This window comes from Triturus cristatus, chromosome 10, assembly GCF_964204655.1.
Source record: "Triturus cristatus chromosome 10, aTriCri1.1, whole genome shotgun sequence".
Lineage (NCBI taxonomy): Eukaryota > Metazoa > Chordata > Amphibia > Caudata > Salamandridae > Triturus > Triturus cristatus.
This window is the reverse complement of record NC_140593.1, coordinates 414,880,443-414,898,193: the sequence shown is the minus strand read 5'-3', so window position 1 is coordinate 414,898,193 and position 17,751 is coordinate 414,880,443. Positions and strand designations below refer to the sequence as shown.

General features: G+C 44.2%; 1 protein-coding gene across 6 annotated transcripts in view; it reads right to left on the bottom strand.

The window, feature by feature from the left end:
- The window catches only part of ACBD5 (acyl-CoA binding domain containing 5), a 319,177-nt gene that overhangs the window by 184,844 nt on the left and 116,582 nt on the right, over positions 1–17,751 (bottom strand). For all 6 annotated transcript variants that reach the window (XM_085631746.1, XM_085631748.1, XM_085631752.1 and 3 more), the window contains one exon: positions 10,812–11,006. In XM_085631746.1, the coding sequence (XP_085487872.1) occupies positions 10,812–11,006 (195 nt within the window). The remainder of the gene's footprint in view (positions 1–10,811; positions 11,007–17,751) is intronic.

Genomic DNA, 17,751 nt, shown 5'->3' with positions numbered 1-17,751 from the left:
TATCAATATAGTCAAGTCAAGTCAGAGGCATTTTTATAGCGCAAAACATATCACTCCGAAGAGTCTCATGGCGCTTGCAGCGGCTCTGGTCAAGAAGGGAAGAAGAGAGTTATTGATCAAACAGCCATGTTTTCATCTTATTCCGGAAACAGCTGTGAATGGGAATGGATCGTAAATGTACAGGCATTTTATTCCAGGAAGCCGGGGCTAGATACGAGAAAGATCTGCCACCTTGTCTAGTAGTATGGACTCTGAAGGGAGTAAGCAGAGACATGGTACTAGACATGAGTGCCCTCAGAGGCCTGTACCAGCAAAGTTTTTTGGACCAGTATTGTGGACTTTACCCATAGAGATACTTATGCGTAAGGCATAGGACCTTAAAAAGGATACGCTTTCTCACCGGGAGCCAATGTAGAGCTCTGAGGCAGGGAGCGGAAGATGTTCGATGCGGCAGGTTCAGGATCAGTTTAGCCGCAATATTTTGTAGAGTCTGCAATTTATTTAATGACGTTTCATTGATGGACTGCAGGAGTGCGTTACCATAATCCATTCGATTGGTAATAAGACCCTGAATCAGAGGTTTTAGTGCTTCCAAGGGGATCCATTTAAAAACTTTCTGCAACATGCGCATTATTCCGCAGCAGGAGCTGACAATATGGTTTACCTCGGCCATCAAGGACAATTTATTGTCCAAATGAAAACCCAGATTGCGAACCACCTCTTTGGGGACAGGACAGGTGCCAAGATCGGAAGGCCACCAGTCAGGCGACCAATATTCAGGCGCTTTCCCAAAAAGCATAATTTCAGATTTAGTACCGTTCAATTGAAGATGGTTACTTTTCATCCACCTATTGACGTGGGACATGCAGTTTTTAAAACGTACCATGGTTTCATTCGGATAAGGACCCAGTGTGACTATGATCTGAGTGTCATCGGCATACGATATGACATCAAATCCATAAGCCCTAATCACTGGGGCCAGTGGAGTCATGTACAGAATAAAAAGGGTAGGACTCAAGATGGAACCTTGTGGTACTCCCATCGTAACAGGTCTTGCGGAGGAGATACTGAGTCCCGTCTGGACAATGGTTTTACGGTCCCAAAGATAACTTCTGAACCATTTCAGAGCCTTGCCACTGAAACCCATCTCCCACAGCCGATGTTCTAGAATACTGTGAGAGATGGTGTCAAATGCAGCCGACAGGTCGAGGAGGACGAGAATAACTGATTGGTGCCTATCCAGAGCCCGTCTGATGTTGTCTGTGACCTCGGCCAATGCCGTCTTAGTGCTATGTGCAGCTCTGAAACCATACTGTGAGGGGTCCAGTAGATTGTGACTCTCCAGATGGACAACAAGCTGCTGATTGACAAGGGATTCCAATACTTTCCCAAAATAGGGGAGTAAAGAAATTGGACGGTAATTAGAGAGGAGTTGAGGATCAGCCGTAGGCTTATTCAGAATGGGCTTCACACGGGCAATCTTCCAGCTTGAAGGAAAAACAGCTTCTGAAAGTGATTTATTAAAAAGGTCAGTAATGTTATCTACAAGTGCAGGAGCGATAGTTAAAAATAGCTTTGGGGAGATCAAATCACTGGGAGAGCCGGATTTTATCTTTTGCAAGGCCCTAAGGATCAATTTAGAGTCAAAATTAGTGAATTCATTGAGAAAATTAGAAGGAGCAGCGAGGGCACCAGGCCCGTCGGCTGGATCCGATCTGTTGTCATAGAGAGTCAAAGATCGATGAATGGTTAAAATCTTTTCTTCAAAGAAATTGGAAAGGGAATCCACCCAATGTTGCGAAACGGGTGCTGACGACTGGTTTCTAGTGGTTGTGAATTCCTTCAGGATCTGATATAATTCCTTCGTAGAATTGCCAGCCTTATTTATCCTGTCGGTTAAGAATTTTTTTTTTGCCACTTTGATTTCCGTCATATAGCTGTGATGAGCTTCTTTAAAGATAGCACGGTCATCCAAGCATTTACTCTTACGCCATTTGCGTTCCGCTGCACAACAAGTAGTCTTTATAACTCTAAGTTGGTCAGTGTACCATGGAGCAGTTCTTATCTTAGTTTTTACCTGTACCGGGGGGGCAATTATGTCCAGTACAGTTAAAACTGCCTCCTCTAAGATATGTAGTGTCTGATTTACACCTATATCAGGGTTTTTTTATTAACATATTTGGAATTAAAATTTTTAGAAGATAATGGTCGGTCCATAGTAGTGGAATAGGAGATAATACAGTTATCTCGGTCCGATTAGTGAAAAGAAGGTCAAGAGTATGACCAGCAGTGTGTGTGGGTTCATGCACCAGTTGGGTAAGACCTAAGATATTCATATTAGAAATCAACTTCTCTGCATCAGAGTTAGACAGTATATCAACATGACAGTTAAAATCCCTAATCAAGAGAAAGTTGTCTGATGCCAGAACATGAGGAGCTAAAAGTTCCAATAGTTTATCTGAAAAGCCGCTTTTGGGTCCAGGGGGATGATACATTAAAGCCCCTCTCCAGGATCCATTATGGCAACCCTTAAGCTTAAAAATACAGATTTCTAGATGTTGTCAGCATGAGCTTCTAAGAGAGTTAAATCAAGATTGTTAGCAGTCGCTATTAACACGCCCCTTCCTTTTTGTCTGAGTCCTGTCTACTCTGGTTATTTTATATTGGGGGGGGGGGGGAAAGCTACATGTATATCCGGCAAAGCATGTTTGTGAAGCCAGGTTTCTGTAATTAAGCAAATATCTGGGGCCTCTTGATCTAAAAGGTTCCATAGCTCAGTGGAATGTTTAGGAATAGAACGGGCATTTAGATAAATAGCATTAAGTTGCCGGGAGTTGTTCCATCTTTAATGCTAGAGGATGTGGCCTTTTCAGGTCTAACTGTGTAAGGAGTTTTTGAGACTGTGTTAAGACTTACTGCGTGATCGTCTAAGTTGAGAGAGGTAGGAATATTTAGTTCTATGATTTCTTTCCTGGAATATTTTAGAATCGTCATATTGACACTCACCAGTTAGGTGGTTCTAGGATAGTATCAGAATATACATAAGGGGTGCAAATTTCCAGAAAAACTAAGGTCCTGGCAGCTGGCGGCGGACGGGCGCAGACGGGCATGCCTTTGGCGCGCCGCAGGCGCGCAGATGTGCGCGTCCGCGGCCTTTAACGGTTTAAGTAAAGATGGCCAGAGAAAGGCTACAACGTTAACCTACCACTTTCGGGGACCGGAAGTGTGTACTGCCAGCCGACCCTCCGCTCAATCTGCACGAGCCGTGGCGGAACAGGGTCTAGGCAGTGAACTAAAGATCAGGTAGGCTCAGAGGTAAGTAAGCAACAAAAGTAGATTAAAAAGTGTAAAAAGTTTTACAGTATAAACATCCACATGCATTATTTTACCCAGCAGCAAAGAATAGAGGAGCGGAGGCACCAGTTAGCCGCAGCCCCAAATGTATCATTTTATTTCAATTACCATCCTGAGAGCAAAGCATAATCACCTCACCTGCTTTTTAAAAGATCTATGTGGTATTAGTATAGAGTAAACCTAGCCAAAAGCACCGGAGTGGAGTGCAGAGTCAATGGCAGATTATATAGTCAATGATAGTCTGGAGAGGAAGCTAAGTTATGAAAGTAGAGGTGGACTGGAAGACTGAGTTACGAAAGTTGAGGATCTGCAGCAACTCGTTGTGGCTGGCGGAGATCGGACTAACCACCATGCTGAAAGACCACACTGCAACCTCGGTATCATCTCACTGTGCCTTAGTTTCCTAGTTAGCCATAATTGTGAGCATGTGCCAAGCACTACATCAAAAACTGTTTTTCATGTTACAGCTAGACGAATTCTGCAAGGTCTTGTCAGAGTCAAAACGTTATGGGCCTAAATCACGAAGCTAATTATTAACACACATAAGCATGGCTACATGTGTAAAAATATTTATGCGCATAAAGATTTTCATGTGCTCAAATCACCACACAAGGATTGGGAGCAATTGGAAAGCGGGAGATCCAGAGCGGTATTGCCTGGTTAGTGAGCGTGTATTCACAAGTTTAGCATATTTAATGGCATTCACCTACTCTTCTTCAACCGATTCCCAACCTGGAAAAGATTGAAAATGTGCTCCAGACAAGGTACCAGTAAAACGTTTGCGTCAAACATCTTACATTAAAAGGTGCATAAGAGAAATGGTATTGCAGTACTAACATCCGTCACCCTAAACAATAGCATTTTAGGTTAACAGACTGCCTATAGCTATCATCTGTTTTTTTTAAAATACAACTGCAAATAATTTTCTGCTACATTTTATATTTAAGAGAATCGCAAATCTTGCTTCCATTTGTCTTCATGTATTTGCATATACTCATAGCATTCTCGGAGCATTACATTTTGCAAATGTGTACAGGCTTTTTATACTGCAAACACTCATAAGGCAAGCTGAGCATACAGCTAAATGCATTTGCTTAGGGTACAAGCCCTAATAGTAAAGGCTTTGCATTTAAGAACCATATATACATTTCTGAACACCTTATTCGTATGGATGTATATCTTGCCTTGGCAGCAGACAGTTCTCTTTCCCATACCCATACAGTACACTATAGATTGGCAGCCAAACAATATGGTCTGGGCATCGGGTTATAGGAATTCCACAGCCCTGCTCTAAGTCCTATTATAGCTGTGCTAAACAGAAGGCACAGACTTTAATCATTAGGCTAGCCAGAATAAAAAAAGATTCCCAATGTGGGATTGGCATATAGCTTACCTCGTAACATACTTCCCATCATGGTTAAACCCGCTAATACCCTTCGCAGACTTGAAAGTTTAAGGTCTACAGAAGCCGGCTTTAAAAAGACTCAGCTAACACTGGTGCAAAGGGTTATACCATACCACAGCTGGGGGAAGAAAGTGAATAAATACAGGTAGGTCAAACATCCCACATTTGGATGGATTCATGCTACAACAAAATCTGACTCCTATATTTGAACAGTACTCACTTTGAAGTAACTGCGAGGTGGTACTTAGCAATATGAAAAAAAACTCCCAGATAAAAAAATTAATTCACTGTTAAGCTACCGCTCCAATTTTGAAAAAAAAAAAAAGAGGACTTTTACAAGTAATGAGAACAGTTACAAACATAATGGACAAAGAAAACCAGAAGGTGGTAGCACTTTCTGTGGCAGAGATATAACCAACCCCAAGTGTCCTTCCTGCATTTACATAGTTGGCCCTAGACCAAGGCTATCTTTTCAGGTTTACTTCTGTTTAATAACGAAATCCCAGTAATTAGAGAGAGGTGCAGACAAAGTAAGATTAGAACTTAGTAACCTTCCTACGATAAGCATGGGTCTCTGATCAGTAAACTCAGACTCCGCGTTCAATGCTGGACAACTCAATGTACTGAAGCCCCAGATGCTGAGTTTCCAGTTCAAAATTGAAAAACATATGTGAACTCAAAAAATCTCCATCCAAACAACAAGGTTCGTACCCAAACAAATTAAATGGTGGTATTTAGGGCACTAATAACCACGTTTTTAGGGGTCCAACAACCATTGATGACGCAGTCCAAATGTTTTAAGGTTCAGTTGCTAACTGAATAGATCTAGGTTTGTAATGGAACAGGCACAGTGTGTCCGCATATCATCCCCTAGCGTGTAGCAATATTAAAAAATGTACCTCGAAAATGGATGTTCAAAGTTCAGAATTGGAAATCTTACTGGATCCCAAGACTTCACCAAACCTAACTCGGAACTGGAATTCAGGATTCGAAACTAATCACCTCCTAGAACAGATCTCCAGAACTGCAAGGGTTGGGAAGATTGTTCAGACAGTTCATCTAACTTTAGATAACTACAACCAGACATCACACCTGGGTTGTGAATGTTCAAAACCTCTAGGTCCCTCTGAAAGGGCTTACTAAAGGCTTGGGTGGATCAAGGCATACAAGTAATGATCCAGGACACACGTAAAGCTTTTTTGTAGGCTCTGTCCTGTTTTAAGGACATATGCGGCACACAGATTTCAGAGTTCCTGGATTGTCTCATTTCTATTAAGACTCCTTCAAGAAGATTCATAAGCCAATTTGACCTGGTGTTTACCTTCCAGTGGTAGAGAGGCTGCTCTCCTCACTGTGCAGTCCAGCTTCTTTTCTGCTACAGATCACCACAAAAATGGCCTTTCAGGATTTAAGACTGACTCTAGCCTGATGAGGAGACAGCAACACAGCAGAGGCACTATTACTGGCAATGCAGCTGTTTCAAATGATGCAGAGTCTCCTCAATGGACCATAACTCACCAGGTATTGGTGTGAGAGGCAAATATTTATTATCTTTCACCCTCAGCAAGTAGTAACTGTTTTAAATGTCATGCTTGTCTTATAGTCTTCTTCATTTGTGTCCTATTTCTGTGGGCTAATGGAGCAGGGTGTCACACTTCAAACCAGTTTCAACTGTTCAAGTTCATTTGGTTGATTCAAGAAAGACAGCTACCAAGAGAAGGCCACCATTGCTAGGTGACAGCTGCCAACTTAGATGGAGTGGATGGGGTCCATGCTCAGGGACACCTTTCAGTCATTTGGTTACATTAAATACATGCATAAAAATGGACATGTAATCACACATAGACCAAAAAAAACACATGTGCCACAGAACATGGGAAAATGCCCAGTTTACAGGTGTATGGATGGGATTTTCACCAAAGAGTGCCAAAGGGGTGAGGCCTGGAATGAGAGGGCAGTAGGCACCTACTTTCAGATTGGAGGTTTACTTTGGGAGACTCCTTGCCAGACGTATGGTGCTCTGGGGGCCAACATCATAATAAAAATGTGGGGCACTTACAGTGGGCATGCAGATTGTTGATTTCAATGGTCAGAAACTAAAGAGCAGGCCAGAAAAGCCACGCAGAGCAAAGAAACATTGCTTGCAAGCCAGGGAGAAGACGTGTCACAAAATGCTCTCTATTTTAGCATATCCATTAAAGTCCCTCGGTGAGGAAACGCAGTTAGTCCTGGTTTCCTTTGGAACAGTTTTGCGTAGGTTATACTGCTGTGACTTGGGAAGGTTTCCAGAGGAGGAGAGTTATTTAGGTTTGCCCTAATTAAGGTGTCTGTAGAAACTTTCATTTTAGATTCCAAGAATGTAGGGATCTGAGCAGCCACCGCTTGACATTTAAGGTCGGCAAAATCTGCGTAAACTATCTTAGTCATCAATGAAGGGGAAACCATTTTTTCCAAACCTAGTTTCTTCGGGGCTTTAGTTGCAAAGTAGACAGCTATTATCAGGGTTTGAATGTCTTCCTTAGGGAAGCACACTGCCCTTGTTAAGAGCTGGGCAGATTTTGTAGCAGTGATACCAGGGGGCCTTCAGAATCTTTTATATTTCCAGCCAGCACAACCACATCAAATTACAGTTATTACGAGTTTCTCCCCAAAATGAGGAATAACTGATAAAGACCAGTGATAATAGGTGCTTTTCCACACAGATTTCCCGATTCTCATAAAAATATACTTACATTTTCATTCTGCTTTGAGCAGGAAGAAAATGTCAGCAGGAGGGCCACAAGGAGGCAAAGAGTGTGATGCGGGTCAGGACAGGCTTCTGTTTGTGCAGGGTGAGCACTGTCTACTCCCCGCATGCTGCTCTTGGGGTGGGGTAGGGGCAAAGCTGTGCTGATGTCTGCAGTCCGTGGTGCGCCGGGATTGATGGCGCACCACGGAGGAGGGGTAGGTTTCCACACCTTGGTCAATCGAGCACTCTCTCTCTGGTTGCCAACTCCGAGGCGCTGACGGAGCCCATTCCCTGTACTTGGAGGGTTGGGTATAGGTTCCTAAAAGAAGGAGTTCCTATCAGCGCGAGGACGCTTTATCCCTTTAATAATAAGGTACCATAGGTTCACAGTACTGTACTTCCCTGGAACCTTGTCTTCAGAATATCTTTTCTTATATATATATATATTTTCTCTCACCTTATACCCGGTCCTGACGAAGCGCAAACGGATCCCTTAAGGACCAGCTTTTATGCGCGAAACATGTTGACCCTATATTCGTAGGATTCCCACTCACTCATCCTGAGAGCAGCAGTTATCAACACACCTGCCCTCATTCATTTTTTCCAAAGAGAAGCTCCAGGATTATTTTTTATCTTTGCTACACGGGGCCGTGAATAAAAACTTAGGTTCTGGGCTCCACATAGCATTTTTTAACGCACCTACTCACCTCCCTTTTTATAGGCCCACACACCCGCATGCACAACTGCGGCGTCTCCATAAAAGATCTCCAAAAAAGAGCACTCTTGCGGGGCCCGTGAGGGACTGCAGCGCCACCCCCACGAGGAGCAACGCCCGATGATGAAGCATGACACTCGAAAGGGTGTGTGAGGGCACTATATTCTAAAGGAGAAATTCCCCACATCCACTTTTCACCCGACCTGATTTACCAGACACACATACCTAACCACTAGATTTTTTTCTTCTTTTTTTTTTTTCCTAGGAACAGTTACCCTCTTAGTACATACACCAAACTCATTTGGTCCAGAGTTTTTGGACCAGATATCTTCAGGAACAGCGATACTTGAAATTGCTAGTTTCCGTGTTTTACCTGGAGTTATCGCTCACGAGCTGATATTCATATCAGTGGTCTCTGCGTTACGGAATTCAGTGATAATCTTGTGGAGTACTTTTGATGGGGAGACTAAATGAATAATTTGGTCTGAGTAGATGTTCCTCAGATGGAAGCCTTCATAGCTTGGTGTGTTGTTGGAAGCACTGATTATCTATTTCAGTTTCTTCATACAATTCTATTCAACCATCCTTCCAGTGTCCTAGGAGACGCTATGGAGGTAACAAGTCCCTTGGTCAACTATCCAGGGCTATCCAATCTTTTACAGGCCATTCACTCCTGAATGTTGTCTTGTAGGTAGCCCAGGCGGTGCCTAAGGTGTGACCTGCAGTATGAGTTACCTCAGCTACAAGCTGACAAAAGATCAGCACTGTCAGGTTGGAAATAAGTAATTTCGTCCGAAGTGAATAATGATTGCTGAACCATGTGTTTAAGGCTCCAAGTATGCAGAGTGTGTGGTAGTTAAGGTAGAAAGCTGCTCTTTTGGCTCAAGGAAGCCCTCTGGGGAGGCTGGATTTAAGGGAAGAAGACAGGTAGATGAGGAGGAAGGATCATACAGAATTGAGTGATATTGAGCATTTGACTAGTACAAACATGCATTTTGCTGCCATGATCTGAAAGGTTTGAATGATACTATATTACCGTTGATTGTATCAACCTCTAATAATACTGCACCCGCTACCATGCGTATCACTACGTCTTGCCTCTACATTCACGTATCAATACTTGCTATGAAATAACACTTATATTGTGCCAAGACAAGAGGTCTCTGATGTGAAATTATTGTCATGCGACAATGCATGCAACACAGTGAAGGTAAACCCCTGACTGAGCGTGTATTTGGGAAGAAGCTCCTATAGACAACTGCCACTCCCCCTTCAAATAGTTGTGTAGTTTTATATTTTTATTTGATCTTGAAGATATGGGTTCAGGACGAATGGATGTGGTATGGGTTACCCGTGTTTCATGTGGGAATGTCTTCGTGGCAGTGTGGATGTGGGCAAGGAGAATTGTGGGAGACTAAGGAGCGTTGTGGTGGAAGGGAGGGCAAGAGTTTAGGACCGAACTTCAAATTTGAATCATTGCCTCAAAACAGCATCAGCAACATCAATGTGCCATCCGAATCTTAACAGACACCTACTACATTTTAAGAAGCTAAGTAAGGAAGCATAGGCTTTTGTGTACTGGGTCCATAACTCTGGTATTCCATTCTCTATTAAGATTAGACCGATCAATGATGTCTGTTAAAACCACAAAGCCATTAACACTGGGTTCTGCACCAAATAAAAGCATTGTATCAGAAGTTCAATTGATCCCTCATTACACACCACTCTGGCCACATGACTCATGGAACATAAATAACCAAAAGTAAATTCCAATTAGGACCACAACTAATTTTTATAACAGACTATGTACAATACAAGTGGAGCTATTGAAAGGTGAAACAATGTATGGTCAATCTAAAGAAAATCACCGACGATATTAATGCATAATACATCAAAGCATTATTAAAATGCTGGTCTTTGATGTGAAGAGGGTCAGGTGATTATAATAATGTTCTTTACAATACTTAGTGACCTGCCATTGTGTTTTAAATTGGTATACCAGTGCTGGAATGTTGCAATCTCCTGCCAGTACATAACAATTAAAAGGACTCGGGAAGGGGAGGGAGGGATCTCACTTTGAGGTTGTTGGATGAGTGTCCCAAGCAAATAAATGCCAGATGTCCCGTCCACCATTCTGTATTGTGGTACTGAGTAACACATTCGGATGTGGGGGGACTTAGCAACTGTCCACCCAATTTAGAGGGCGCAATCATCACTGGATGTATCAGCCCTGAAAGGCAATGTAAAGCATGGTGGTCTGGGGCAGAGAAAACAAACAATGGGCATTTAGCACAGTGAGAAATACTCTCTTTCTTCCATCTTACTGAGACAAATTTGCAGCTTTGGAACTTTGCTTCACTGTAATAGGTTTTAGGGGAGTAGGGCCAAAAAAATATGACAGCCACTCACTAAATTACAACAGGTGCACTGATAGCAGAGAGCACTCTGCCATCCAGGCAGAGGGCTTTATATTATGGGGAGCAGTCTTCTACCAAGGGAGTGGAGGCCAGAGCCTATGCTGATGTGGTGAGCCAACAACCAGAACCTACACAACCCCTCTTGATGCCATGAGACAGTGAACTGAACAAAGTCCAAACCTTTAAATGTACCTTCTACATGGAGTTGTGTTTCTTCTTCTCCTCTGTGATCTACCTCCTCTTCTTCATCTTCTCCATCATCCCCCTTCTCCACTTCATCATCATCTTCATCATTATGATCTTCTGACTCTGCTCCACTGTCACTACTTTCTGCTTTACCATTTACTGCTTTGCCGTTTGGGGTGGAAGTCAGAACACTATTCAGCTCTAGAACAAAATATGAAAAAATAACAATTATCATAGCAGAAAGGAATCAAAGTAGGCAATGCTACATCATAGGTAAACATTTGCACCCTAAATTAAATTTTTAGATCTTGAGAGACTTAACACCTGTGAATTCCGATTGTTCCCCCTCGCCCTTTGTAAACTAATGCCCACAAAAGGATTTCTGTGCTCCCAGTTACCATGCAATCTTGCAAAGAACCTAAGGGCAAATGGAAAAGCAATTGCTCTGTTGAAAATTCAGGCTTTAGAATACATTATGCAAATATCACTCTACATGGACAACACACTGTGCTCGCAGGTTTGCATCAAAGATTAAGGAGGGAATTTGAAAAGCTTGAATCTGTTGACTACAAACATTAAATAATGTGATGCAAAAAGTCATAGAACAAAGTGACACAGTTAGATTTTTAGGGCTGTTAGCGGCACAACAAACAGCAGCTACCTGACATTTTAAATGGCGGACAAAAAACATTTCTCTTTTATTGGGAAGGTTCACTTTGTCAACATTGTCATTCTGCACAGATTTTGTTATTAAATAAGCTACCACATTAGAATGGGAACACACAGTGAAGAGAGGAAACACAAAACAGGATATCGTCTTGGCGTGGCAGTGAAGAACGGGCTGCATGGAATAGCGAGGAACAAAAAATTGCTGGAGTGAATTCATATTGATCAAGACTGACATCCTATATTGACACCTGCATACTGTTTTATGAAGGCACACAAAACGTCAGTATATACACTTACTTAAAAACCCATTAGCAAAATACCAAATCTCAGGGGACTGCACTCAGGATGGTCTTGAATCCGGTGGGAAGAAAACGCAGTTCATGTATTTACTTTAAATCAGTCTGATCATTATACAGTTTCCCTTATTTCGTAACAGCATTCGCTTCTCCTATTCCCCAACAGTTATTTTCCATTTCTGTGCGCCTTCCTAATTGCCCATGTGATGGCTATGTGCCTCACTTCCAGTTCGGGCTGGACTGTTCCCATGAGGCACAGGGTCAAGACTGATTTGCATATGGCCATGTCTGAACTGGGGTGGCGTAGTGGGCAAAAGAACGATGGATTTAACCCAGATCTCTTGACTGGGGGAGAATGTCTGCATTGTCAGCATTCCGTCCATCATTTGTTTGTTGTAACGCTTTTCGCCCTAAGTGGGATGGGTATTTCCAGACGTGGGACCCGTGCTCACTACGCCACTGGAGTCAAGCTATCCTGGCTGATGACGGCTGATAGCCAGAAACCGGTCCTAGGATGCCTGATTCCGGTCCAGGGAAGACATGGCTTGGCAGTTCGGGCTGGACTGTTCCCATGAGGCACAGGGTCAAGACTGATTTGCATATGGCCATGTCTGAACTGGGGTAGCGTGGTGGGCAAAAGAACGATGGATTTAACCCAGATCTCTTGACTGGGGGAGAATGTCTGCATTGTCAGCATTCCGTCCATCATTTGTTTGTTGTAACACTTTTCGCCCTAAGTGGGATGGGTATTCCCAGACGTGGGACCCGTGCTCACTACGCCACTGGAGTCAAGCTATCCAGGCTGATGACGGCTGATAGCCAGAAACCGGTCCTAGGATGCCTGATTCCGGTCCAGGGAAGACATGGCTTGGCAGTTCGGGCGGGTCAAGACTGATTTGCATATGGCCATGTCTGAACTGGGGTGGCGTGGTGGGCAAAAGAACGATGGATTTAACCCAGATCTCTTGACTGGGGGAGAATGTCTGCATTGTCAGCATTCCGTCCATCATTTGTTTGTTGTAACGCTTTTCGCCCTAAGTGGGATGGGTATTCCCAGACGTGGGACCCGTGCTCACTACGCCACTGGAGTCAAGCTATCCTGGCTGATGACGGCTGATAGCCAGAAACCGGTCCTAGGATGCCTGATTCCGGTCCAGGGAAGACATGGCTTGGCAGTTCGGGCTGGACTGTTCCCATGAGGCACAGGGTCAAGACTGATTTGCATATGGCCATGTCTGAACTGGGGTGGTGTAGTGGGCAAAAGAACGATGGATTTAACCCAGATCTCTTGACTGGGGGAGAATGTCTGCATTGTCAGCATTCCGTCCATCATTTGTTTGTTGTATCACTTCCAGGAACAGCATTAAAAGACCAAGCATGTGCCTTATTTTATCATCTTGAGGCTTGGCAACCAACCCCCAATTAATACATCTATCCAACAGGCTACTACACGAAGACACTGCAACAAAAATGGAAAAAGTCCGCCAGATTACCTTTAGAACATTTGTCTTCAAGCCAAACTTCTTGAGCACGATTGGAGTCATGCACGTTTTATGTCACTTCCTCAATCGGACATTTAAGAAAACTTTCTTTAGATGACTTCATATTCTGCCCCAGTGCTTGGGACAGGATCACAGTTCCCCTGAAATCTAGCCTCAGTCGCCTGTGTGCCTTTAACCAAATATGCCCCATACAATGTGAATGCAAGCATTCAGCCAGTTTGCGGCTCCATCATGCTCTTTATTGTTTCAAATTCCATTGGGCTGGTAGAGAAGCATTGCCCAGTGTCCTTGGCCACCCTGCTCAGTCATTGGTATTGAGAAGTCTGGCAGACAGCACCCATAGACTTCCATCGTGGCATAAAAGGTCTTGAATAACCCCTTTATGGACAGTTCACCAATTGCTCTGCAATTCTCGCTTTCCTTATTTTGACACATCCATGACATGAGATGCTTTCAAAAAGTGCTTAGCAGCCAACAATGGTACCTGCACCATAATCTGTATAGCACCCAGTTTCTTGGTTTGTTCCTTCTTCCTCAAGAGTCAAGTTTACTGTAATATGTATGGGAGGGAATCCTCCTTCACGGAGTAATAACAGAATATTTCCTCTCAAGACCTACTGCCATGCATTCACTCCAATAGCAACTTACCAGCACTCATATTTTCTTTTTTAGCCATTACACCAAATATGGGAGCTGGCCACTACTTGGTAATATTAAAGGTTGTTCAGCCCCATTCCACCTTCCTACTGGAAGAGTTTAAAAGTTTCCGACTCATACTAGTCCACCAAGCTCATCTAAATTCTTGCGGGGTAAGTAAAGAGCATCCTGAAAATAAAACAGAGGTGTGAAGGAAGCACAACCACTTTTGTCAGTCCCACTAAACTGATACTAGGCAGAGTCAGGAGAGCCAAAATCTCACACCTTTCCTGTGTGTGGCAAATCATAAAGTGCAACTATATACAGTTAGACATCTGCCACTGCAAAAATAAAGCCAGTAGTCTCCCTAGGTCCTTGTTTACTAATGGACTCAAAGGGAAAAGTAGTTACAACACTTAATCTTCAGGCCACAAAACCATGCCAAAATGTATTTGTGGTACACACATCTCAGGGTCACAGAAATATAGCAGCACGTCATTGGCACAAAGAGACACATTATGTTCAAGCATACATATCTTCAGTCCCCATCCCACCATGTTTCTATTTAATAAGAAGAGGGACGAAGGGGCACCCATTGTATCTGCCAGCCAATACAACCCATTTCTCTCACAGAACTTTAATTGTGCTTACCCATCGCTAAGAGTTTTACACACTGTATTTCAATACAACGTATTTATCTATCACTTGGGTTCACAATACATAGTACCATGAATCAAAACAGTCAGCACCAATACTGTAAAAATCATTTTCGACATCAGCGAAGCAACCACAAATCATCTGCACTATCGCCCATCATGTTGTCACATGCTCAGTTGCCTTAAGTTTTCATAGATTATGTAAAAGAAAAGACGATTCCTTTTTTAAAATTTATTTAAGGAGTGATGGTTGAAGATAATGGAAAACGTGACCCAAGCAAAAAGTTCACGGGAAGGCCTGGACGTTGGAGTATGTGAGGGTTATGCTAGATGCATATATTATGGAAGTAGGATTTTCACAATGCAGAGAATTTTTGAAAGAGATAAAGAAAGGAGTGTTGAGGGAACGTTAGTTATACTGTGTACCTGGCTTGCTTTTCTTTGTTTCATTTATGTCACAGAAATGAAATAAAGGTGAAAAGTAAAAACGCAGCTTTATGAGCAGGCACCCAGAAGAAACACGACTAGGTCAAAGTTAAGAAAAACAGAATAATTCAAGACTGGAGAGGGGGAAAAAAAAGCAAAAGCTAATCAATTGTCTTAGCATTGGTCCTCTAACACCATATCCTTCCATCCATCTATTGCTAAATTGATAATGAAGGCATTCTGTTGCATGTCTGGGATCTGTTCCTTCCATTGAGCCTTTAGAGAAAAAGAAATTGTTTGGGAAGGTTTAGTTCTTGTCTTCTCTTACAGGATAATGCATGAAATAGTTCTATTTTAAATCTATTTTGTATTCTTTTCAGTTTATTGTAAGAAGACCTAATGCATTATGGTACAGGAGTGATATATCAAACTGTTTATTAAATAAATATTTATCCAAAATATTCAAATGTATTTCTTAATGAATTTCAAGAGCACACATTAAGAGGTAGCATCTTTGGAAACTGATCTTCAGTACTGAGCTAGCTTGCTTTAGCAAATTTTCAAAATCATCTTTCACCGAACAGAAATACAGAGAGTGATTGGAGAATTTGGAGTCTGATGCATGTTAGACCTGTCAGCCCTAGGGTGGTCTCCCCATCTATTTTTGATCGTGCCTCATTTTTTCCACCCTCATTTTTATGTTGGACTAGGTCTCCGGGCACCTTTTCATTGCCAATCAGTGTTAAGGTGCAGGTGCTCCCTTCTCCCAAGATGGCTGCCACAGACCCCTGCTACTGCAGAGTGGTCTTTATTAGTAGCACCCTAGCTGCCAGGAGCTGGCTGGAACCCCACAACAATGTTGCGACACCAGCCCGCCTTTTTTGTCCCATAGGTAGAATGGGGAAGCTCCTGGAATGTGCTGGAACCTTCTAGAAGGGAGGTGTGGTTTTACTTTTGCCGCCTTGGCTAGAGGTCACCTGACCTAGGGCTACTTAAGTGAGGGAGGGAACTTTTTCCAGTCAGTTGGCCAGTGGGGTAAAGCAGAGCTGGAGAATCCATGCAGGAGTTTAGGCAGTAGGGCCTAGCCAGGGACTTATGCCTCTGAGAGTGACAGGGCTTAGGTGCTGCCTCTTAAGTGAGTGAGGGATCCTTTGAAACCCACTGATCTTGCCCAGCAGTAGGAGGACCCAGGGAACCTCTGCCCAGCCTGACTAGGAAGGACCTAGTCGCCAACTCATCCCCTTCCCCCAAGGAACAGAACCCCCAAGGGCGCCAGTATCACCTGCGCCGCAAGAACTGAATGCTGAGACTGCATGACAGAAACTGAATGTTTAAACGTCGTGCCAAGAACTGACTACTGAAACCTCCTGCCAAGACTGATTGCCTGACTGCTGGGGATCAACCAGGTATTAGCGCGTTGTTCCCTGCGCTTCTAAACCCGACCTGGGATCCCCCGCGTCGATCTACCGTCGAGCACGGAGCTGGCAAGGCTCCTGCTTAATTTGGACCCCGCCCTGGCGCGAGGGCCAGCAGTGCGATCACCGCTGCGGCCCGGAGGCCTCAGGGACGTGTCAGCACGAGGTCGGGGCCCGCGGAGAAGCCTGGTGCCCCATCGCTGCCGTCGCAGCGTGGTGAAGAGGAGCTGTTGGCCGTGACGTGTCCCGCGCCGTTGCGCGTCTGAAGTGAAGGGCCCGGAGCGGAGCCGCACGACGAGACAGAGGTAAAACCCCCGGGGGCTGGGAGGTAGCGTGGCCGTGGGAAGGCCCAGGACTCGCCCCCCCCGCTCCCCGAGAGACTTAGGAAGGCCCCGGTGCGCCCCCTGCCGAATGGGAGCGCCACCGCGTGGAGAGACTTTGACTATCCCCCCCTCCGCGGGAGACTCCCCTTCCGTCTGGGACTCGACTCCCCCCCTCCGTGGGATTGCCCTTACCTGGGGACTGCCGTCAATCTGAACGTTGTGCTCTTCAATGCAATGCGCTCCATGTACGAGTAGCGCTCTATCGGAAAGTTAAGTTCTACAATGCAGTGCGCTCCCTGTGCGAGTAGCGCTCTAATTTCAAGTTGTGTTCGTAAGTGCAACGTACTCCAGGTGCGAGTATTGATCTCTCTCCCGGTTGAATTCCTAAGTGCAATGTGTCATATGTACGAGTAATGCTTTATCCTCAGGGTACGCTCATAAGTGCAATGTGTCATATGTACGAGTAATTATCCTCAGGGTACGCTCAGAAGTCAATGTGTCATATGTACGAGTAATGCTTCATCCTCAGGGTACGCTCAGAAGTGCAATGTGCCATATGTACGAGTAACGTTTTATCCTCAGGGTATGCCCCGAAGCCCAATGTGCCATATATACGTGTAGCGCTTTATCCTCAGGGTACGCTTGGAGGTCCTCAAGGTGCTAGGTGTACGGGTAGCGCGTTAGCTTTACGTTGCGCCCAGGAGTGCCTAAATCTTTGAATGAGCAGCGCTTCAACCTCGCGTTATGCTCGGGGGTGCCTAAGGTCATATCAGGAATGCTTTACCACTGGGGTGTGCTCAAGAGGGTGCACCTGCACCGATGCTCAATATCGCTGTAGGGATCGCTGGAGGAACCGCCATGAGAAGCGGTAGTACCAATGTAAATCTGTGCAAATTGAGAACCATTGCCATCTGAGAAACGGTGCGTGCTCTTTGACTAGATAAATCTGATTAATTTGCATTCACATTCACTGTGTGGCGTCCCTTATTGTGTGCGTTTAGTGCTTCAGAGGATGTGTGTGTT